The following is a 24025-nucleotide window of genomic DNA, read 5'->3' as shown; positions in this document are numbered from 1 at the left end:
CTGGATAAGATGTGAGATATATCTCAAATGATGGAGACAAATAATGATATTTTATGTTTATTAAGGGCTTACCTACCATCTGCCACACACTGTTCTAAGCCTTTACCTATATTATTAATTTAATCCTCATCACCACCCTTCAGGATAGCTCCTATTATCATCCCATTTCCCAAATGAGGGAAAAACGGTGAAAACTTGGCCATTCACCCAGCTATTATGTGACTCACCTAGGGTCCACACGCAGGCAGTCTGACCCCAGCGCCCACTTCATCGCTGTGGATTCTGTCTCATAGCAATAGTGGTCACGATTCAATTCCAATGTGTTTCTTGGGTTATATTTTCCACACACAGCATATGCTACAGCTATGCTGAGCCTTCTGGGGGAAGGTTATTGATAAGTTCAAATACTTTTCAAACAAACCAGCACCACTGTTAGTAACATAACAGGTGAGAAGTCTGTGTGTGATGTATCTGCTGGTGTGTGTGTGTGTGTGTGTGTGTAAACATCAAGGCTGAAGCCTCCAGTTGTGTAGATTATCTGCATATGCAGCAAAACACGCACACACCACACACATCAAAGTTCCCAGCTCTATATGGTAAAACATAGAGGCAGCTGAGCCCATTTCAGATAATGAATGTGGTTTTGTATTCTCTGAATTGCTACATACCAGGAAAGTCACTTCCAGGCTCAGCTACCTCCTGGGTTGCTAAACACACAAGATGTGTGATCGCGCTTCACTCACAGCACTGATGGCTGCTCACCCTTTGAGCTATATCATTTTGGTTAAAACAACAGCATACTACGAGCCTGGCATGTTTGCTTGTTTTTGTTTTGAAATCTAAACGCAGCCTTGATAATGTCGGTGTTTCCATCGATGGGGTGGGTGGCAGAATGAAAATCTCCCTGGATCCACCTCTCCTGACTTGCTGTCTTTCTGGGCTCTGCATTTCCCAGTCGGCTGGCAGAGGTGAGCCATCTCACCTCCTCCCGTCTCTACATTTAGAAAATGGGGCCAGTTCTTCCTGTTTTCCCTGTAAGAGCAGCCATGAGATTCACATAAAGATGATGAAATGCACTACAAACTTGAGGTTCTGTGCAAATGTGTACTACTATTGTAAATTAAATCCTTCACTTTACTATGCTTTCAAAGAATGTTTCACGACAGACACCAACTCAGGAAGAGTCTGTGAGTAAGGAAGACTTTCCCACTAAGGAGGAAAATGAAGCTTTCATTATTTTTTCTTTTTTTATCCCTGGAGATACGTTTTTGAACATTGCTCAAGCGTTCTCTCCTTGCTTTGACAAGTGTGACTGTTCTGAACACGTGATCATATTAGAATCGCTGTGTGATAGGCAGAGTGCCCAGGAAGCCGGGGAGGCTCTGAGCCCAGCCCTGGCAGACATGCAGAGGCGTGGCCTTGGCACCCTCCTTAGGGCAGCGGAACCCATGCAGGGCACCTGCACCACCCCCACCCATCCCATATGAGCAGCCGGCGCTTGGCTCTTCCGGAAAGCCCACACTTGGGGCCCAGCCCTGTCCCTCTATCCGAGCGGCAGGGGCTGGTAAATGCCAAATAGGTCCACGTATCTCATAAAACCTGCTGCTCTTGATGACAATTCTTGACGGCCCAGGACACTTCCCTAACAGAGAAAGTTGTTTCATCGTTGTAGCCTAGTTCCAAAACCTTAGAATCTTATAGCCAACACCTGGCACGGAACACATGCAGAACAAACGTTTCCCAACCGGACTGCCGCACGTCCTTGCAGTGGTAATAGCAGCAGCACCTGGCCTAAGATGTTAAAGAATTTTTATCTTAAATTTCTTCTTTGGTGTTATAGACTTGGTATGCAGAGAAAAATGGCCAGTGTCACTCAATGCACCTCCTAGTTAATTAAAAAGCCCTATTCAGCAGACAGAAGCAACCTCTATAAATAGGCAAGAGGTGTCCTCAGGTATTTCAAAGCTCTCGGCTAGCACCATGCCAGTGGGATGAGTGCACCAGCTTCAGCAATCGAGCTTGTTTCATCATCCAAACGGAAACATTTCTGCAAAATGACTGAACTCCATCTGCCCTGCTAACTAACTACAGAAATGGCCTAAAATAAGGGTTCACACACAGACAAAGGTAACAGCCAGAAGACACTTGACAAATTCACTGGCCCAACTCTATCATGTTACAGAGCCCCTTACACGTGAAGTGAAGCGCGCAAGGGCAGCAAACACTGATTGCATCAGCCCACACTGTGTTTACCTCCATTACCAAATCCACAAGACCCTGGGCCCTAAGCTGGCCTCTCTCTGTGGCTTCCTTTTTTTTTTTTTTTTTTTTTTTTTTTTAAGAGACAGCCTTGCTCTGTTGCCCAGGCTGGAGTGCCATGGTACAATCACAGTTCACTGCAGTCTAGAACTCCTGGGCTAAAGTTATCCTCCCACCTCAGCCTCCCAAGTAGCTAGGACTATAGGCACACACAACTGCTCCCAACTAACTTATAACTTTTTCTACAGACAGGGCCTCACTATGTTGCCCAGACCAGTCTAGAACACATGGCCTCAAGCAATCCTCCTGCCTCAGCCTCCCAAAGTGCTGGGACTACAGGTGTGAGCCCCCACGCCCAGGCCCTCTGTGGCTTCTGGTAAATTCCTCTTCCGCAAATCACTTGCTCCCAGTTCTCCTCATGGCCTGTCCTTCCCCAGTTATATGCTTTCCCCCGGCTTTCTTCTCTGCACTCCTTCTTGCCCTCCCTGCCCAAATCTCCTTTATCAATAGATCCAGACCTGTAGAGGCGATAATATGCATAATCTCTCCTTTATTTCAGACATAACCAGATGATTTAGATGCTCCTCAGGCACCTGGAAACAAATGTCCAAAAGTAATTCCTGACCTTACCTTTCCAATCCTCCTTCCCCCTCCCGCTGTATTCCCTGCATCAGCAAGTGTAGTCAGTGGCTAAGCAAAAACCCAGGAATAAGCCTGAATCTCCCCTTCCTCCCAGCCCCCTCCCCAGTCAGCCAGTCACCAAATTCCGTCATCCCTACCTTCAAAGAACTCAGCTTGCAGTGGTGCCCTTCCCCTGTGCCCCCCACCACAATAGCTGCAAAAGTTAAATCTGATGACCCTCTTCTAAGTGGCCCCGTTAGCTCAGCCACCTCCAATCCATCCACACTCCTGCAGGGTGATCTCTCAAGCACTCGGCAGCTTACACTCCTCCTGGGACTTTCCCTTATCCAGAGGAGGAGAGCCCAAGCCCTTACCATCTGTCCTCCCCCTCAGCTATGTCCAGTCCTGCATTTCTCAAGAAACGGCCCGGCATTCCGCCAGCGGGCCCAGGGGCCTCTGTGCCTTTGCCCTGGTTGCTCCCTCTTCCTGGAATGTTCCTCCTTTTCACACAGAGGCACTTTACCCTTCTCTCAAAACTCAGCTCAAGTGCTGCTTCCCTACTAAGCTTTTCGCACCCCTTTGGCGTGAGCTTTTTCCCCTCTCTCCAGTTCTCAGGGGCATTCTTGCATCTGTCCCCATCACGGGACTGCGAGGTCCTTGGGATGTGGGAGCATCTTACTCCACTCTGTAGCCTGCTTAACAGAGCCTGTGGGCACATCACTGAATGTTTCTCCACCTCCCATGGCACCTGTGGTCGATATGAGTTTCACACAATTTGGGATTTGCTGAGATCCTGCTCTGTATTGTTCACCATGTTTTCTTTATTCAAAATTATGTATTGAACACATAGTTAAGTGCCAGGGATGGCACTGGGGCACCAGGTTTCAAAAATGAATCCTACCTAACTAGAAGCTGATGGCCTAGTGTGTGTGTGGTGGTGGGTGGGGAAGGAATAGGTAACATTACAATGCATACACTCCCTGAAGGGGTGCTGGCCCCCAATCACTGTGAAACAGGGCTGGGCAGTAGGACAAGTGAGGTGGTTATATTCTTTGACCCCTCTAATTGTGTGTCCTCGGTTGACATCAGCATTTGCAGAACCACTTTATGGATGGCCCTTTCTGACCTAACGTCAGCTGAGCTCTCATCAAGCCCATTTGGTTTACAGTTAGAAAAATTCAACTTTACACCAATATTATTCAGTCCCTCAACACCCGATGAAATGTAGTAGGTACTTCGAAGGTATCTTCCATGAACTAACATGAAGTACGTAACAGAGTCAGAATAACTGTTTATCTGGCACAATGGAGTAATCCTTTTATTTTTTAACATCGCCTTAAGCTGTGTGTGTGTGTGTGTGTGTGTTTGTAGTTTTTGTTGGCAAGCTAAAATAAACGGCATGTTTCCTTGACTTTCTATTCAGAGCATGCGGAAAAGAATTTCTTTTACTTGCTCGGAAGCATCACACAAGGCATTAATGCAGAAGGAACCGTCATGGGTGAAGGCTGTTCACCCCTTCTTACATCGAATGCCCCAGAACGCTGCTTTTTAAAAAGAATTCCAGAATATCTGCCTCTTAGTGCTTCACCTTTCACTTACTGTTCAGTCATTGTTTCTGCTTTTAGTGTGAGCCTTTTACATTTACTGCTTCTGATCTGTTGTGGTTATATTAGAAAACTAAGTAAGTTAGCTGTTCCCTAAAATAAGAATAGCAATTGGGTGAGAACTGAGAGGCTCTTCCTAGAATTGGGCAAAATGATTAATTTCCAGACACTGTATAATTACAGGGGCAGCCCTTATTGGCTCTTGCCCCAGCTTCCTAAGAAAAATAGACTAGTGCCCCCTACCTGCCTTGCCAGGAAAGACAGAGACTCATTCGATTATAACATGTTTCTCAAAACCAGAATGACTTTGAAAGATGTGTTATGCTCTGAACACAAGCAAAAATTCCTTCCAGTAAGAGGATATTATTTGCTCTGGAATTAGACAGCCAATAGTACGTGTGGATTATCACGGAGCTGTGGCTGCACGGTATAAAAAGATGAAACAATGGGAGTACACATCGATTTCACATCGACTAGACTGGCATGTCCCCTCAGGGCTGCACTCATACAGCTATGATATGAAAATGCCAGATCACCGTCTATCTGGAGAGGGAAGAAAGTTTGCCAATATGAAGGCTTCTCCTCAAGAAGAATTTTGTATTAAAATACAAAATTACTAAAATATTATAATACAAAATTATTTTGGTCACCCAATTTTGTCTATGTAATAAAGCTTATGCAAAAAAGCTTTTTTTTTTTTTTGAGATGGAGTCTCACTCTGTCACCCGGGCTGGAGTGCAGTGGCCGGATCTCAGCTCACTGCAAGCTCCGCCTCCCGGGTTCACGCCATTCTCCTGCCTCAGCCTCCCGAGTAGCTGGGACTACAGGCGCCCGCCACCTCGCCCGGCTAGCTTTTTGTATTTTTTAGTAGAGACGGGGTTTCACCGTGTTAGCCAGGATGGTCTCGATCTCCTGACCTTGTGATCCGCCCGTCTCAGCCTCCCAAAGTGCTGGGATTACAGGCTTGAGCCACCGCGCCCGGCTCTTTTTTTTTTTTTTTTTTTTTTTTAACAGAATATAATTGTTTTATGATAGTCTTTTTTTTTTTTTTTTTTTTTTTAAGATGAACTTTTGCTCTTGTTGCCCAGGCTGGAATGGAATGGCGTGATCTCAGCTCACTGCAACCTCCGCCTCCTGGGTTCAAGTGATTCTCCTGCCTCAGCCTCCTCAGTACCTTGGATTACAGGCACCCACCACCATGCCCAGCTAATTTTTTGTATTTTTAGTAGAGATGGGGTTTCACCATGTTGGCCAGGCTGGTCTCAAATTCCTGACCTCAGGTGATCCACCTGCCTTGGCCTCCCAAAGGGCTGGGATTATAGGCATAAGCCACCACACCCAGCCTTATGATAGTCTTTTATTAAAACTCTTTCAAACTGTGGCTCACTAAAATTTGATATCAATTAACAGTATCTCACTAGGATACACTTTCAAAAAATAGTACGTTTAGAATTAGCAAATAGGATTTTTCTGACTGTAAAAGGAGAAAATAATATTTAAAATCCTCCATTTTTTTCCAGCAAAGGAAAGTGAACAATTAATGCCTCATCCCATTTGTAACCTGAATCATCTCTCCCCTCCCTGCAATGAAACTGGGGTCAATTTCTTTTTTGCTACATGAACTGTTTTCTATTTATTTATTTTTGAGACAGAGTCTTGCTCTGTCACCCAGGCTGGAGTACAGTGGTGTGATCGTGGCTCACTGCAACCTCCACCTCCTGGGCTCAAGCAATTCTCCTGCCTCAGCCTCCCAAGTAGCTGGGACTACAGGCACCCACCACCACGCTTGGCTAATTTTGTATTTTTAGTAGAGCTGGGGTTTCACCACATTGGCCAGGCTGGTCTCGAACTCCTGATCTCAAGTGATCCGCCAGCCTCGGTCTCCCAGAGTGCTGGGATTATAGGCATGAGCCACCGTGCCAGGCCTAGACGAACGATTGAAGAAGGCTGGAGCAATGGGTTCCCACAATAGCAAGACTGCATTGTGAAGGCATGAAATTATTAAAGCTCAAAGACTGAAGAAGTACAAAGTGAAATTCTGACTCACCATAAAGTGCATTTATGGCCTTGGCAATACCTCTCAGCAATTATTCAAAAGAAAACAATTAAACTTCCTAAATGTTCTTCTGGCTGCAAACTCAGTCTATCAGAGGGAGACATAACTAACAGATAAATCTTCCTAACAGGTTTGACACACGAAACAGCAGCACTGGCTCCTTACGCTTTCTATTCTGTGATCTAGGGACCTTTTCAGGTCTTTGGAATGTAATAATATGAGTTATAAAAACTACTGGCTTTAAAAAAATGAAACACATAATACTACAAAACATGGCCATTAAACAGGCAGTTGGGGAAAATAAACAATTCTTTCATCACCTTTAATCAAAAGGCTTACCAAGTTTTATGATTACCACTTAATTCTTAATACCACTTTCCGGGAGATATGATTCAGGCCCATGTCCTTGTTATTAAATAAGGCAACAGAATGAAGTCCAACAGGTGTATGACTTTCAAGGCATGCAGCCAAGGAGCTTGGTCCTCAATGTGAGAAAGTAGCATGGGGACAAGAGGTACACAGCTTTCAGAAACAGCAGGCTATGAGCTTAGATTTTTTTATTAGATTTTTGGTTTTCTGTTTGTTTATTTGAGACAGAGTCTCGCTCTGTTGCCCAGGCTGGAGTATGCAGTGCAGTGGCGCAATCTCAGCTCACTGCAACCTCTGCCTCCTGGGTTCCAGCAATTCTCCTGCCTCAGTCTCCCGAGTAGCTGGGATTACAGGCACCCGCCACCACGCCTGGCTAATTTTTTGTATTTCTAGTAGAGACGGGGTTTCACCATGTTGGTCAGGCTGGTCTTGAACTCCTGACCTTAGGTGATCTGCCCGCCTTGGCCTACCAAAGTGCTGGGATTACAGGCGTGAGCCACCACATCCAGCTATTAGATTTTTGGATTGAACATTTTGTCATTTTAATTTGCAAAGCACAAAAATCATCTGTGTATCTAGTATATATGCAGAACCAGCAAAGATAACTGAGATAGTTGATTTTCTACAGGACTTATTGGCGATGCTATGAATCAGCAAGAGAACAGAAATTGCATGTGAAGGCAAAAAACTTAGAGACACAAGTGCTAATGTCTAACATATTATATTCGGAAAAAAACATAATTTGGAGACCAAAATGTCTGAAAACTGTTATCCTAGGGTTAATGTATGGTTCTAATGAATTCACGTATATACACAAAAATTTAACAAAAAAAGTACAATCTATGCAAGATGATAACACTTGGGGGTAAATATTTAGGAGCAGAGAAAGTACACACAGATTCCTTACAACCCTGCAGCCTTTATATGAAGAAATTCTTGAATTATATACAACCTTTAGCAGACATCAATTTGGATTTGTCCAAAATCCAGAAAGGGGAAAATAGATGTGGAAAAATCTGAGGAAAACCAAAAAGAACTCAAGTACTCAGCAACATTTAAGACCAGAACCCAGTACTACACCTCTCCCCAAACTCCAGGACAAAACTGGGTTGTCATGGCATCTGGGCTTTTCATAAATGCTCACCTATCTCCCACAGTCTATTCTAGACTGAACTAGCCAGATCTATAGCATGCCCTTTCTCTTCAGTGACCCAGTGACTCGGGTCAGGTGAAGGGAGCAGGAATTATGTGACACAGTGGAGGCTGGCCTGCCTTCCTGTCTCCAAGATGTGGGCGGCTGTCATGAGCAAAGCCTCAGCCAAAGAAATATTAATAAACCAGCTGCCTTGTCAGATAGAGGTAGTGGAAATCCAACAAGCATTTCTATCTCCACATTAGGAACTAGAAAAATTCTGACGGCTGGACTTTGCTTCAGTTCCTTACACATTATTTTTGGTATTGTCAGGGAATCCAGTTAATTCCAGGGTTGCAGTGATGCTCTAAAACTGCTAGATGTTAGCTCAGTGCACCACAGAGAAAGGTTTCAGGTTCTAGCTCAGGTCAACAGAACTCTGGGTCCCAAATGCTATTTTAGCTTAGGAATGTGTGGTGGTTTGGCTCCTTGTACAATCCAAGCAGCCACCTTGTCCTTAATATGACATTTGCAGAATGTTCTGGCCAGCTCAGATAGACACTTCTGTACCACACATTCTCATGCAAACACACCCTCTCATTTTCTAAGAACAAACAAGAATGCAGCACTGAGTATAAAAGGAACAGGGCCGGTGCAGCAGCTCACACCTATAACCCTAGTATTTTGGGAGGGCAAGGCGGGAGGACTATTTGAGACCAGATGTTGGAGACCAGTCTGGGCAACCTACTGAGAACTCATTTCTTCAAAAATAATTTTTTTAAAAAGGAAAGGTACAGAAACACTGACATGTGGAGTGCTCAGATAAAGCATCACCTTCAGTTTAATAATCTGAACTCTAGTTCTTCATTTGGGGCTGATAAAGGGGCTATCTCAGATATGTGAAGGTTTACACTATGAATTCAATGGTCAATTTGTTTTTGGAGAAGTGGATAGAAAACAGGAGTTCTACTAAATATAGTAAAGCCTTATCTATAAATAAACGCAAGAAAAACATTTTTAGGATGCCTGAGTCAGCATGTTTACATGGCATGATTATTTAGTTTGGGGTTTAATCCATCCTGTGACTCAAATCCCAGGATTCTCAGAAGTTTCTGAGTACTTCCCACCCTCACCTCTTCACTGATGTCCACGGGGCAGGAAACGATCACAAACTAAGGCCATTTACTCAAAACACCCAAAACATTTGGCCATAGATGCAGACTGATGACAATTGTTTATTTAAGTTGTATATTTTGTCATGTTTTCATCATAGGACTAAAGAGGAATTTTAAAACCAAAATGCCAAAATATAGGCAAAAGTTGATACTTTAGACGAAATATTTCAAATACTGTTTTCTTTGATCACTGACGTTTGGTGCTAAGTATTTCACCATATTTTGGGTTGTTTTATTAAAAATTTAAACTTAGATGTATTGTTTCAATTTCCTTGGTTTGGATACACCATCTGTTTCCTGCCCTTGGTCATGCTATCAAAACAGCTCCTTGAAAGAGCACCAACATGCTTTTCCATATCCTTAGCATTTCACACACTCTATGTTCTTATCATGTTCTACAAAAACACGGCAACTTCACTATGATTTAGCAAAACACAGGCTTTGTACTCTTCCTTCTCAAGGATTACTCTCAATCTTTAATGGCAGCTGCGTTCTCAACTTAATACAACGTTGAACAAACAAAAAAGACAAGTGCTTCTGAGCCCAATATTATACATTAGGTAAGGAACACGACACTCCTCATTACTGCTCGGTCTCAGGATATACGTTTGCACATTCTTCTCCCAATGTCAGTCAACACAAAAGCAGAATTAGTTTAGAGTGGGCAATGAGAAAGATGTCAGAATCAAAATAGACACAGGGAAAGTCACAAAGAGTTCACAAGCATAAATGCCTGATAGCAAAAACGATCACAAAAGATTGCAAAACTACAATCCTGCACAAAGGCCATCTCAACCTTACACAAAAAATACATCTGCAATGCCTGCCGAGCAACCGCCTGTCCAACCTGGGCCTGGCGTCATCTTTGTTACTAATCCTTGTAGTCAACAATAATTACCTCAAAACAATTATGTAACCCTCCTCATTTTTCCTTTAAAGACCTTTGTCTTCCTCAATCTCCCAGGATACACACGGTTAACTATAGCATGCATTTTCTCATTGCAATGCTCTATTCCTGAATAAATGCCATTTTCTTTTAGGGAGCCTGTTTGTTAAGTTGACAGCAATAAACAGTTTAGGTTTTTGGCAACAAATCACCAATATTTACTTAAAAACAAACAAAAAACTTAAACACAGGCATGAACAACAGGTTATTTTGGGAAGAATTTAATATATTCTCTATTGTTAAGTGCACCAGATGCTGGACTTCTGAAACAACAATTATGCTTCAGCATAATAGCATTTTCTACATATTTCTGTTCATGTTGTTTGTTCCTCTGATTTACCCGGAATCAATGAATCTGAAAAACAAAAAGACTCTTTAAGCACCTGGTAAATTTCAGGTCCCACATTAGAAAATGAGCAAGCATCAATAATATTGATGGAGGTGAAAATATGACACTGAGACTTACAGGTAACGTCCCGAGTTTACTTTCATAGTTTACTAGGCTCGGGTTTCATGGCGAAGGATTATTTGAAAGACTCACTCACTGACATGTGCTGATTTTCTGATTTTAAATTTGAACACTCCCAAAGCATAAACAGATCACCTCCAGCAACACTGTAAAAAAATACTCAAAGTTTAAAAAAAAGGAGTAACTTGTAGCAGTACTTAGTGTCCAACAGAAAACACTCCATCTGCTAAACAATATCTCGACTGCAAAGCTTATCTTACTGTTGGCGGATAGATAATGACATAGCCCAGTCATTATCACCGTGGCAACAGTGACCAGAAACTATCAGAGGAAAATTGCACATGGAACAGCTGGCTCTCGAGCAGGCATGCCTCAGCTTCCTCTGGAGTATGCTTTTTCTGCAAGTCTGGTGTGCTAGAGGGTACTACCAACCCCATGCGGCTCCAAGACTACAGATTATATAAATCCACTGGTCCTGCTCTTCCGGATTTATTCTTCCCGCCAATAGGAGCACTTACCACGTTCCAAGCACCGTCCTAGGCACTGAGGATACAGCAGTGAATAAAGTTGAGTGCCGGGTAGAGAAGTCAATAACCAAGCTAGTAAATCCTGTATATTGTCAAACACTGGTAAGAACAAGGGAGACTAGCACAAGCAATGGGCCTAAGGAGGCTTGCTTTCCCTCCTCTGCACTCCCACACTGCTTTGTATCTGCTTCTCATTTGTCACGCTGGCTCCAAGCTTTGGGCACCAGGTCTCCCTGGACATTCCGCGCTGGCACCGCACCTAGCACCCAGCGGCTGCTCAGGAGACGTTTGTAGAACGAACGAAGTCACTTCTTAGTTCCCCATTCAACAAACCTTTCCTGATCCTAGGCCCAACAGCTTAAAAGGCTGGAGGACCAACGAGGCTGGAAACTCAGAGGCGGCCGAACGCGGTGGCTCACGCCTGTAATCCCAGCACTTTAAGAGGCCGAGGCAGGAGGATCCCTTGAAGCCAGGAGTTCGAGACCAGCCTGGGCAACAAAGTGAGACCACCCTCCCCCCCCCCCACTTCCGTCTCTACAAAAAGAAAGGAAGAAAAACGAAACCCAGAGGAAATCACACAGGCAAAAGCGCTTTACAAACTTTAAAAATGAAAATTGTTCTAGAGAAATAATCGCGCGCCGGAGGCGGAAGCCCCAGAGCCTCAGCTCCCACGTGGCGGCGGAGCCGAGGGAGGGTCCAGGAGCCGAGGCTACAGCCCGAGCGCTGGAACCCCGGTCAGGCTCCCGCTCTCCGCCACGACGAACCGCATTCGGCCGCGGCGCTCCGCAGGCGCCCAGGGACGCCCACCTAAGCTGGGAGACGCGGATACTGGCCCGGCCTAGCTCCGCTACCTCCCAAGAGACCGGAACCACGGGCCCACCAACCGCGTTGCCATGGCAATTCAACCACCGCCGACACCGGAACCGGAAACTTCATTGGGAAGTGACCCCTTCCCGGCATCCGCGGAATGGGCAAGTCCCGCGCCTCTCCCAGTTGTCTCAGGGTATCCCAGCTGGCCTCATTGGCTCACGGGAGGAAAGTCGTCTTCCCTCTTGTTTTGCCTCTCGTTGCCCTGCAAGCGCGACCCCGATGGACATCCATTCTCTCCAATTAACTAGCTAAGCGGTTGCCGACGGCCAATAGTAAGGCAGTAGGATGCGATATAAGGCCCACCTCCTACCTGCCGGACGGGACGAGCAACGTGATTGGTAGAATCGAGTAATTGCCGATCAGTGTTGTCCAATCACGGAGGGCAGTTTAGAGCCGGTCCAATGAGGGTCTCTAGGGGGTGGGTCGAACTGCCGCGGGCCGGGGAGCGCTCCGGGTGGCCAGCTGTGTGTCTGGGCTGTCGTGGGTTCCGGCGAGCGTGCGGAGATGAGCGGGTCCCTCGGCCGAGCGGCGGCGGCTCTGCTCCGCTGGGGGCGCGGCACGGGCGGCGGTGGCCTTTGGGGTCCGGGCGTGCGGGCGGCGGGCTCGGGCGCGGGCGGCGGCGGCTCGGCGGAGCAGCTGGACGCGCTGGTGAAGAAGGACAAGGTGGTGGTCTTCCTCAAGGGGACCCCGGAGCAGCCCCAGTGCGGCTTCAGCAACGCCGTGGTGCAGATCCTGCGGCTGCACGGCGTCCGCGACTACGCGGCCTACAACGTGCTGGACGACCCCGAACTCCGACAAGGTCAGGCCAGTGTGCCGGGCAGGCACCCTCCGCCCTGGGCCCAGGAGCAGCGCTGCACGAGGCCGAGGGGTTCTGCCGCGCCGGGCTGGAGAGCGGGGCTCCATCGGCTGGGGTCTGTCTGGAGGTTCGAGCCGGGTTAGGGCGAGGAGTACTGTCCTGGAGTAGAGTTTGGGCTGCAGGTGTGGTTGATTTGACTGAGTCTTGAGGATCTGGGGCTCTCTACTGTTGCCAACTTGAGCAGTAGGTCAAGTCCTGAGGGTTCAGTTATCCTCACCTCGAGCTAATATAGGCGTTTCGGGGCGGCTTGTCAATGACTGACTCGGAGGAGGGCGGCCTGCAGCCTGACTGCTCTGCACGGTTAGGAAACTCAGTAAGGACCCGCTGTGAGATAGGTACTTTCGCGGACACTCTGGGGAGGTTGGAAGCCATTGGCCTGCTCGTGGGTAACGGTCTGGGGCTGTCGATGGTGGGGAGAGGACTGAAGTTGTCTTTGAGGCTAGTGAGGTCGGAGGCTGATCTCTCTTGGCGCACGGCTCAGGGTGGCAAGCACCATCCTCTGGTTGCTACAAGCAAAGGGTTGGGACTGCTGTCGGCTGGTCTTAGTCGGGATCTGTGTTGTCGGGGAAAAGTCATGACATTTGGCTTTAGATACTCAAACACAGGGCTGAATGTATGTGGGCCAGGGCTTGGAGAGGTTTGTGGGGAAAAGAAGCAGCCCTGGCTCCTGGGCGCCGGACTAACTCACTGGCTCAGCCTCGGAGCCCAGGAGACCAGGGGCCAGATGGATCAGGCCAGGAGAAGGGAGGCTGCAGCTAATTAGCATCTTTTCCAAGTACCCCGCGTGCATTCGCCAGTCTTATCTGAGTGGGGGAGGAGGAAGAGGCCAGGATGGTCAGGGTTGGTGGAGAACTGGGAAGGCTGTACCTGTTCTTCTAGAGAGTGACTTAGGGTACCTGCATCCCAGTTAGAGACTTTCAGAGACTTGAGTCCCTGCATGTCCCTAGCTAAAAAGAGGTGCCAGGTGTGTGCTAAAAGTAGGTGCCAGGTTCTCTGTTACTCTAAATTTGAAATTACTAACCATAGTCATTCCTTACATTGATGAGACAGGCTGGTGTTTGGAAAAGCTTTGGGTTGAAATCCTCTTTTGTGGCTAATCAGGTGTAAAACTTAAGTCACTCAACTGCATTTGAGGATAATGAGACAATTTGGCAAAGTTTTTGTTAGGAAGACAAAGTGAAAATTACAGAAAGTGTATGTCATCTTACCTGTCACAGAAAGCACCCGGTAAATGGTAGCTGGCTTCATATAGCACTTTATGGTTTTCAAACGTATTTTTTCCCAGATTATCTAGTCCTTAAAGACTCTTGGTGATGAGTGATCTTCCATTTGCTGTAGGTGATAGTGGTGTGGGTGGGACCTAGAAGGCATGTTAAGTTGAGGAGTTGACAGGGCAGGTTCAAATTACCACGTATATGTAATATTGCCATGTGTTATTCTCATGACCCTTTTGTCTTCCTGGTCAACTAGAATGCCACCAGTTACTGGGCTCAGTTTTATCATGTACAAGGCAAAGGACCTGCAGTCTTCCTTCAAAGACAGCTTCTCTGCTTAAAAGAGGAGTAACTGTTTTGCAGTCTTTTAACAGAGACCTTGCAGGGGGTCCGCTGCAAATTGCCAATATGGCACTAGTAAAAAAGTTGTGTTGTTATCTCGCTTAGTATAATGTTTTGAGGTCTTTGGTTTGTGATTTTATTTTCTCTTGTTTAATATAACTGGAAATGAGATATGCTGGAATATAGCTAATAAACTGAAAGTAGGAGCAAAAATAAGAATATGTACTGATACCATTTTATTTTTCTGTCTTTTATCCATGTCTGGTGTCTGGTTTCGGAGTTTACTTTCTTAAGTATTCAAACAGCAGCAACAGGAATTTAACCCTTACATTCCTTGACCAGTGAGTTTCATCAGATTGCTATTTTGGTTAATAAATGTGTTGTATAGATATTGAATATAACATATACCTCTTTTATTGATTAGAAAAGTAAAGATTAGTGTAAGTATTAACATTTGGACTGGGGCAGGGTGGTAAAAGCACGTTCCCAAAATGGGGATTAGTTCAGCCAGGGTATAAGACTCTTCCCCTCTTCTCTATACAGCTTTATTTACCAAGAGCAACTAATGGGCTGTCTGATGCTTGCTTTTGCCAGCCAAAGCTGTGTACACCAGATCCAAGGTCATTTCTAGTAATAGGAACAGAGCTCTTGCAAAACTGGCCTTGTGTTGGTTCTTATGCCAAGGAGACCTGAACTTTACAAAGCGCCCAAACCAGAGGAAAACATTCTTTCCTAGTTTTGGGTACTTGGTTCCCAGGAGTGTGATGCAGACAGATCTTAAGACTGTGACCCAAGGAACAAAGGTGACTATGAGGCAGCATTGTGTTCTGGCCTTCTCAAGACCTTCCTGTACTTCTCTTTTTATCTGGAGTGCACACAGAAGACAGTCACAGAGGGATCAGGTCCCAGTAGACTGACATCGCTTCCTAATCCTAGTCTTAATAAAGGAACGTATGCTCATGGAAGCAACTTGGAAAACACTGAAAAGTTTAAGAAGGAAAATCACCTATAATTTTATGGAAACCATTGTATTAACATTTGGATCTAGTTCCTAACAGCTTTTTTTTAAAACACATCGAGACCATGCTTGTCTATACGTAGTATTTTGCCCTCCAGGGAACATGTCTGATGCCTGTGGCACTGCATGTACGGCTTATGCAAAGCAAGCTTTCAGTGAGCATTTCAATAAATAAATAAATGCCGCTTTTATTTGTCATTATATTGCAAACTCTGTGGCCTTAAATACATTATAAACATTTGCTGCCGATTTAGATCATCATTGTAGTCCTTGCATCTGGAACAGTGACAGAATAGGGACTCAAATATTTGTGAAATAAATAACCATATCCTATTGTTGAAATTTTATTAAGCATTTGAAAATACGCTCAACCTTTTCAGTATCAGGGAATTGAAGACAGTAGTGAAACACGTGTCATGCTGGTGAACCTTAAAAGTTGGATGACAAGTTGTGTGTATGTGTTTGTGTGGTGCACATGTAGTAAGCTGCAGATGGTAGTATAAAATGGCACCAACACTTTGGAGGAGTAACTGTCAGTACCCAGTCAAGTTATGGGTGAACAGAGCCTAAGACCCAGCTGCGTGACTCCTAGGTATATATTTAGAGAAGGGGATCTGCAAACTTACCCTAGTAAAGGGCCAGAGAGTAAGTATGTCAGGCTTTGTAGGCAGGTGGTCTTTGTTGCATCTATTCAACTCTGCTGTTAGATAGCGTGAAGTCAGTCATGGGCAATATGTAGATGAATGAGCAGGCTGAGTTTCCATAAAACTTTATTTACGAAAATAGGAAGTAGACTGGAATTGGCCTGAAGACTACAGTTTATCTGCCCCTGGCCTAGAGACTGACTTCTGCATGGGTGTGTTAGGACATGGGTCCCCAGCCCCCAGGCCAGGGATCCAGGCCGTACAGCAGGAGGTAAGCGGTGGGCAAGCAAGCTTTACTGCCTGAGCTCCACCTCCTGTCACATCAGTGACGGCATTAGGTTCTCATAGGAGCACAAACATGCGAGGAATCCAGGTTGTGCATTCCTTATAAGAATGTAACTAATGCCTGATGATGTGAGGTGGAACAGTTTCATCCCGAAGCCATCCCCACCCTTTCCCGGTCCATGGAAAAATTGTCTTCCACAAAACCAGTCCCCGGTGCCAAAAAGGTTGGGGAGCTCTGTGTTAGGATACCTGTGTCGGGGCGTTCACTGTAGCGTGGCTTGCAGTAATGAAAAACTGACAGGAAGGGATCTTGGTCTATTAGTAGCAGACCGGATAAATAAACTTTAGTCATATGATGGAAAGGTAAACGGTAGTTAAAATAAACTAGATCTAGTTGTATTTAACGTGGCTGAATGTATTTAACATAGCCATGTTAAAATGTATTTAACATGGCTAAATACATTTAACATGGTATTTAACATGGCTCAAAAATACAATGTTTAGTCAAAAAGCAAGTAGCAAACATGTAATTATGGCATAATACCATTTGTATATGTAAATGTTAAAGATATAAAACAGTCCCATATATTGCAGATATGTGTGCAATGCACTTGTAGCTCATGGGCAGGAGTGATAGATGGCAGCTAGAGGGTAGAGGCCACCTCTGGTGAGGGATATAAATCCTGGTTTCACTGCATGCTGTCACTGTGAGTTTTGTTAAGTTACTTAACCCTTCTGAGCCTTACTTTCTTCATCTGTAAAGTAGTGATAATTGTACCTGCCTTGTCAGATTTTTGTAAAGATTAAATAAGATTATTTTTGTAAAACGCTTAAAGAGTGTGAAACTCAGTAATCCTTAACTCAGTAAATGGTTTTTTTGTTTGTTTGTTTTTTGTTTTTCGAGACAGTGTCACTCTGCTGCCCAGGCTGAAGTGCAGTGGGCAATCTTGGCTCACTGCCACCCCTGCCTCCCGGGTTCAAGCGATTCTCCTGCCTCAGCCTCCCAAGGAGCTGGGATTACAGGTGCCTGGCACCATGCCTGGCTAATTTTTTTTTGATTTTTAGTAGGGACAGGGTTTCACCATGTTGGCCAGGCTAGTCTGAACTCTTGACCTCAGGTGATGCACCAGCCTTGGCCTCCCAAAGTGCTGGGATTACAGGTGTGAGCCAACGCACCTGGCCTGAATGGTATTTTTATTACTTTATGGTATACTTAATCACTTTTTCCTGCATTATTTTCCTATGCTTTTTCTGTTGCCTATTTTTCTCAGAAGGGTGGGTGGTGGAGGATGTTGGTATGGAGAGAATGTCCACACTGTACCTGGTACTATGCTAGGAGCTCAATTCATTTCATTCATTAGATATCATGGAATCTTCGTAATAAATCTGCGAGGCGTAGAGTATATTCCCATTTTACAGATGAGGAAACTGAGGCTAAGAGATTAACAGATTTGTCTGAGGCTGCATTTACAGGCTAGCAAACTGGATCTACTGACCCTTAAGCCTGTGCCTTGCCCACTCTGCCCTGTGCTTTGCTTTTCTTCTAGTGAGGGTCTACTGATGTCCATGCTTTCAGCTCTGATCATCTTATCTTGACTTAACGCCATTCTCTAAATTAGGTAATATGAAGAAATTGTGACTCTCAGAGGTGGTGCAACTTGCCCAAGGTCACAGAGCCTAGTAGGTAAGAGACAGAGTTGGAACTCACATTAGATTCTGAAGCTACTGTAGTGAAGTTCTACCAGGAAAAATAAAAAGAAAGAAAACTATGATTATGCTGCTCTTATAATTTAGTGTCCAAACCAGGAGTATTGTCCAGTGTTCTGAATGTGATGAATTTTGAAAAATACCTTTTGAAAGTTCTGGAAGGGAATTTTAAAGTACATTTCTGTCCTCTTTCTGAGTTGATACTTTGGAATATAAATTTGTTGGTATGGGTTTTTTTGGTGGAGCATTAGATGTGCGTAAACTGACTTTGTAAGATAGCCTCCGAACTACCAGTTCCTAGTGTTACTCTGTCATACAACTTTGCAGTCAGCATTTTCTGCCCCGGATGGAATCACCACTGTCTATCACGTATGAAATAATGATTATCATTAAAATTCATTCTTGGATATGATTTTCTAATTTTCGAGAGTAGCTCTCCGATTCTGAGTTATTTCAAGTGATATTTGTAAGAACTACCACTGCATATTGCAGTTTTTGAAAACTAAAGTGTGAGAGAGATTAACCATGTGTAAACAGTTACTTGTGAGTCCGCAGGATTCATTTTAATATTCAACTTATGAAGAGTAGTCTTTTATTATTAGGAGTTTCTCAGCTTCACTCCGTAGGAAGCAGTTGGCTATTTCCTTAAATATTTAAACTGGTAATCAGTTTTCTTAAAAATGGAAAATAGCATAGTCATGAAGAAGGGTGCCAACGTTTGGCCTTGATGTCAGCTGCTTGTTACACCTATTCATCTAAAAATTAAAGAAACAGCTAAATTTAATTTTGATACACTGTCAGCTGCTGTCAAGAACAGGCAGGTGGCTCACGAGAAGTTAGTATCACTTGCATGTGGCTGTGTGTGTTGGGTGTTCAGAATGTCTGAAAGCCTGCTGGTTTTGGTAGTTTTGGTGGTGAGGATTCTGGGAGTCTCCCCTTCTCTCATAGTCAGGACATACAATCTGCAGCAACATAAAGTTTAATGAATGAGGCAAGCCCAATGCTTTGAGTGTGATACTATAAAAATGATTGATGAAAAGCAATTTTACTTTAGAAACATGTATTTTTAGGGTAAAACGTAGTTTTGGGTAGTTCTCAGGCAGCAAACTTATTTCCATTTTTGGTGTGTTTCAAAAATTATAGACACCCACCAAAATAAATCAGTAAAAACTGATTATTACGGAAAGCTTCATGCAATATATTACTCATTGAAACAAAACAGATCGTTCATGCACATAAATGATTCATTTGCATAAAAGGTATTTAAGAAAGTTTAAGAGAACGAAAAGAAGCTCATGTTTACTTTAAACATTTCTTAATCTCGCACCCAGCTCTCAATCATCGTAAAGGTAAAAGTTTGTAATCGGCATCATTGTAAAAAGTAAGTTTTGATAGACTTTGTATTTGAGGACAGAGTTTGAAGAAAGTAAAAAACACACAAATTATGCTAGTTGTTTTTGTTGACATGGCATCAAACATCAGCGTGATGAATAACTTGAATTCATCAGGGTATTCTAGTATATCTAGATATTTGGCATTATAAAGACATTTTGATGATTAATGGAATTTACCCTTTATTAGCAGCTGCCAAAGAGCTAGCTGATGTTTCTTTACCAGCACCCAGAGTGGCTGAGAGGTGTGCTGTTGGAGGCCTGGAGCAATGTAACCCTTTCTTAATATGTGACATCTGGAGAAGGAAGATAAAGCCCTTGGTTCAGGGGCTTTCTCTAGGACTGTCATTTAGAGCAAAGTCAGTTTTTTTTTATAAGGCAATAACTTTTAAGAAAAAAATAAATTGTATATTGGGACTTGTGATATAACTGAAATCAGTAATTTTATTTGGAAAATGATAATAAATTATAGGGTATCAAGAGCAAGTTTTTGTATTTTTAGTTTGTTTACATAAAAATCAATTTGTGTAAACTGTACTATACTTGAACAATCTATTGACTTTTCTGTTTTGTTTACCCATATGCTCATTTTGGCCATTTAAAAATATCTGTGTAAATATAAAAGTGTCACATAAGAGTTAGTTCCTATATGCCATGCTTTGACCATCTTCGTTTTTAACATGACCAATACAGGCTTTTTAATGGCCAGCTATGTTTTTGAAAGGACAGTCATCTCAACATACAAGCAGAAAAGGAAGTAGAAGGATGAAGAGGAATGTTAAGAGTAATCTTTTATGTCTTAAGATTGAAGCCACATTTCTTTCTTACCATTTTGTTACAGTCGTCGTCCTTGTGACTCAGAATTGAACAGAGTAGTCACACAGCTGCGCTGTCACAGAGCATCCCTCATCTCCTCTGTGTCCTCAGAGCCATTTGCACACAGGACTGATCACATGCTTGCTGGTTGGTTTCTTGGCTGTTGTGAGCTCTGGAGAGCAGAGCGGGTCTCAGCCCCCGAACCCCCTAGCCCTGGACAGGGCCCTTGCTGAGCTCTGGGCCTTCATTAGACTTACCAGTCTCTTTGGGTTCTGCACAGAGCCTGATCATCCACTCCACAGAGAGCCCATCACAGTGGCTGGATAGAGGGGAACTGACAACCCATAGCCGTGGGACAGGAATTTTTCCCTGGGTAAAAGTAATTGTTAAAAAAAAAAAAAAAACTCAGCAACTCATCATCTCGAGCAGAAGTAACTGATGGCCTGCACCAACCTAGACAGTCACAGTCATGAAAAGCGCACAGGTGGGATTGCCCGAATTGGCCGTGAATTACCGTGATGGATCCATTTAGGTATGAAGTTGGTTGTGACATTTCTTCAAGTTTGCTTCACCTGAAGCTTGACTAGTAGATGAAGAATTACGGCCTTATGTATCTTATGTGACTTGCATTACCCAGTCCAGTCCTCTGCCATTAATCTGCAGTATATCAGGTATTTTATTGAGGATCTTACTTACCTAATTCTCACAAAAACCTTGCGAGATGAGGGTGGAAACAGGATGAGAAGTCAGGTGACTTGTCTGAGGGTGGATGGTTTGTAATTGGAAGTTAGGGCCTAACCACTGATCTCTTTGACACGAAAACTCGTGCTCTTAGTAGCAAACACAGTGCTCTTAAGATTGGGGGGAGCCAGGGAGGGACAATGGGTTGTCTGCTACTAGTGGATCAGAATGACATATTTAATCACGAAAGGTTCAGCTTTCACCATTTAAATAACAAATAAATGTTCTTTCTCCATAGGCATTAAAGACTATTCCAACTGGCCCACCATCCCGCAAGTGTACCTCAATGGCGAGTTTGTGGGGGGCTGTGACATCCTTCTGCAGATGCACCAGAATGGGGACCTGGTGGAAGAACTGAAAAAGCTGGGGATCCACTCTGCCCTTTTAGATGAAAAGAAAGACCAAGACTCCAAGTGAGGGCGGCCAGGTCCTCACTGAGCAGAGAGGGAGCCGTTCACGTCAGAGACTCACTGCCAGAAAAGCCTTACCCATTTTGGTTTTCACTATTGAGACCGCAGCTGCTTGCACTGATCATTTTGGTTCGTGAGCAGTTGGGTGATTTTAGTTTGTCTGGTGTTTGGGCTAAGAATATTTTATTGTGGACTTAATTCCAACCACTGCACTGTAACGATTCAATGCTGTATTATGAGATTGCTGTAAACAAAATTCATTCTTGTATTGTCGCTTATTCTTTGCCTGATTCAGGAGTTAAATAGGAGCTTTGGAATCATTATTCGTGACCCCTCTGCAAATGTGTCAGTCTCCAAAGACAGTATCTCCCCCCAGATTTTGTGTAGCTTCTTTTGTTACGGAAAATGATGGACAAAAAAAGAAACTGTGATAACTGAGGCGTTGGCATTGTTTTTTAAAATAAACTCCAGCACAGGGATGCTGTGCATGCCTGAGTTAATTCTGAAGTGCATGTGTCTGTAAGGATTTGGAGTGCCTGCAATGTTTTGTGTGTGGGAAGTAAGGGTGATTCTCATATTCTTCTATTAAATTTGCCACAAGAATTGCCATTGAGCCCTGGTCTACTTTCTGGGGGAAGCTGCTGTTTGGATGGTGAGTCAACTACGCAGCTGGAGGCGTGGGTGGGCTGGAGGGAGCAGAGGTGGGTGAGGCCGGAGGAGGTGGCCCCACCTGCCTATCTCTGGAGTCCTGTGCTTGGCAAACTGCTACAGTTAGATAGGGAGACACCGGCAGCAGTCCACCGAGCTAGGGGATTTAATGAGTATTTTACTTCTTAAAAAATGGGGCCCTTTCTCAAAGAGGACATAATTGGGACTGTGGCAGAGATTCTCCCAGTGTCTGGTGTCTTTATAAGACTTTTCCATGATTTCTGCATCCCAAGACTGGAGCCTGGTAGAGCCTGGGGCTGTGCAGTGGCCGTGGGAAGGAAGCCCACCCTCGTGCGGCGTGGAGGCTTTGTTCATCTTCAGGGACTTAAAGAGAGCACTTGTCTAGAAATGTGGCTTTACGAGGCAGAGGTGGGAAGAAGGATGCATTTTCTCATGGAAAGGGCAAAAAGGGACAGGATGGCTCCTTTTCCCCAGAGCCATTCTAGAGGCTGTTCTTCGTTGCTTATTTAATCTCCCTGAGTTCCTCTTGAGAATACTCTGAAAACAGACTTCCTCCACGAGGTCAGGCTAGAACTGGATGGAGTTGCCCCTGCTCCCCTTCCCCAGAGGTTTTGGAAGGGGAAGGAAAGCTGTGTCCCCCCGCCCCCCGCCCTGGGACTGCCCCATCAGATGAGAGCACTGCTCCTCAGTGATCACCCACGTCACAGTGTCAGAGAAAGAAAAATAGATTATTCTCAGAAAAAAAGGTTATTACATTCATTGTCTGCTACATCCCATGATACCTTTATGTCTGCTGTAAACTAAGGGACCTTAGGATCTTAGAGGAGGTTAAAACACATCCATTGGAGCCATTTGGTTTAGAAATGAGGGAAGCAGGAGCACTAGAAGGATCCACCTTGTCCTGTAGACAGAGTCACCATGAATCACTTCATACTGCCTCTGGATGGATATAGGCCATGGACCAGAGGCCAGGTCTGCAAAATTGTCCCTTGCTGTCACATCTAGTGAGGAGTGTGGTACATATTCACAATTTTGCTTCTTTTGGCTTTTCCTTAAATCTGCCTGTGTACCCTTAGGTTTCATCTGAAAAGTGGAATGATGAGAAACTTATTGATGGGAAGCATCAACGTGAGAAACCTCTCTAGAATATGATTAGAGCTAGGAAAAGGCTGCCAAGTGAATAATTTGACCCATGCTTACGAGTCATAGTGAGATCATATCGAAGTCACTAGGGAACTTAATAAGTTGAAGGAATCACTGGGCTCTACCAGGAATGTAAGTGTTCTCAGAGTTAATTAATAAGTTTTTCTATATGCCTAACAAGCCTTTACCAAGTAGAAAATTGAAGATGCTATCTAGTGTAAGTCTGAATAATTTTGATGGTCTGCGTAATTAGAATTCGCTGTGAGAATTAGAGAAGAGACACAGAGGTTCCTCTGCAAACAGCAGTATCACACACCTATTTAAAATGCAAGGACTGCTCGGGTTTTCAGTACAGTCCATTAGGCCTGTATTAGTGTGATTATATTGTCTATTTGTCATAGCTTCAGGGTCTGTGTTATTAGACCCTTAGAAGTAGATCACGTTATTTTAGAAGATTAAATTTTATGATTTCAGGTAGTTTCAATTTTTTTTCATGGATTGGTAGTTACATAAATGTCATTACGCTTCATTTAAGCTGTGAGTTTTAGAGAGATCTTAGGACAGAAGATAACTTTTAAGATGAGTTTCTTTTTTACAAGCCATAGCTGCCAGCTTAATAGAGAATTCTTGTTACATTAGTTAGGTTTACTTAGATATTTTGACATAAATTATATTTTGAGAAATCAGGTCCCTTGTTTGTGACAGGAGGGACTGTACTAAGGGCAGAGGAGTGACTTGGGTTGGCAAGGTTTTATTGGTGC

At 44.2% G+C, this 24025-nt stretch overlaps 2 protein-coding genes and 1 non-coding gene across 3 annotated transcripts in view; 1 reads left to right on the top strand and 2 right to left on the bottom strand.

Moving 5' to 3' along the window:
• SYNE3 (spectrin repeat containing nuclear envelope family member 3) overlaps positions 1–12303 on the bottom strand; it is a 124930-nt gene extending 112627 nt beyond the window's left edge. The window contains exon 1 of the mRNA XM_050799021.1: positions 12043–12303. Coding sequence (XP_050654978.1) covers positions 12043–12118 — 76 coding nt within the window. The 5' untranslated portion in view covers positions 12119–12303. The remainder of the gene's footprint in view (positions 1–12042) is intronic.
• LOC126960408 (small Cajal body-specific RNA 13) lies at positions 10815–11089 on the bottom strand. The gene has a single exon (XR_007727958.1). It is a non-coding gene; the product is annotated as a small Cajal body-specific RNA 13 (non-coding RNA).
• Positions 12304–12332: 29 nt separating the features above from the next.
• On the top strand, positions 12333–22055 carry GLRX5 (glutaredoxin 5). Its single transcript, XM_050799188.1, has 2 exons — positions 12333–12827; positions 21281–22055. The coding sequence occupies exons 1-2, from the start codon at positions 12533–12535 to the stop codon at positions 21457–21459; spliced, it is 474 nt and encodes a 157-aa protein (XP_050655145.1). The 5' UTR covers positions 12333–12532; the 3' UTR covers positions 21460–22055.
• Positions 22056–24025: the final 1970 nt, after the last annotated feature.

Source organism: Macaca thibetana, chromosome 7, assembly GCF_024542745.1.
Source record: "Macaca thibetana thibetana isolate TM-01 chromosome 7, ASM2454274v1, whole genome shotgun sequence".
In the NCBI taxonomy this organism is placed as follows: domain Eukaryota; kingdom Metazoa; phylum Chordata; class Mammalia; order Primates; family Cercopithecidae; genus Macaca; species Macaca thibetana.
The sequence above is the reverse complement of the archived record's forward strand: the minus strand, read 5'-3'. Positions and strand labels throughout refer to the sequence as shown.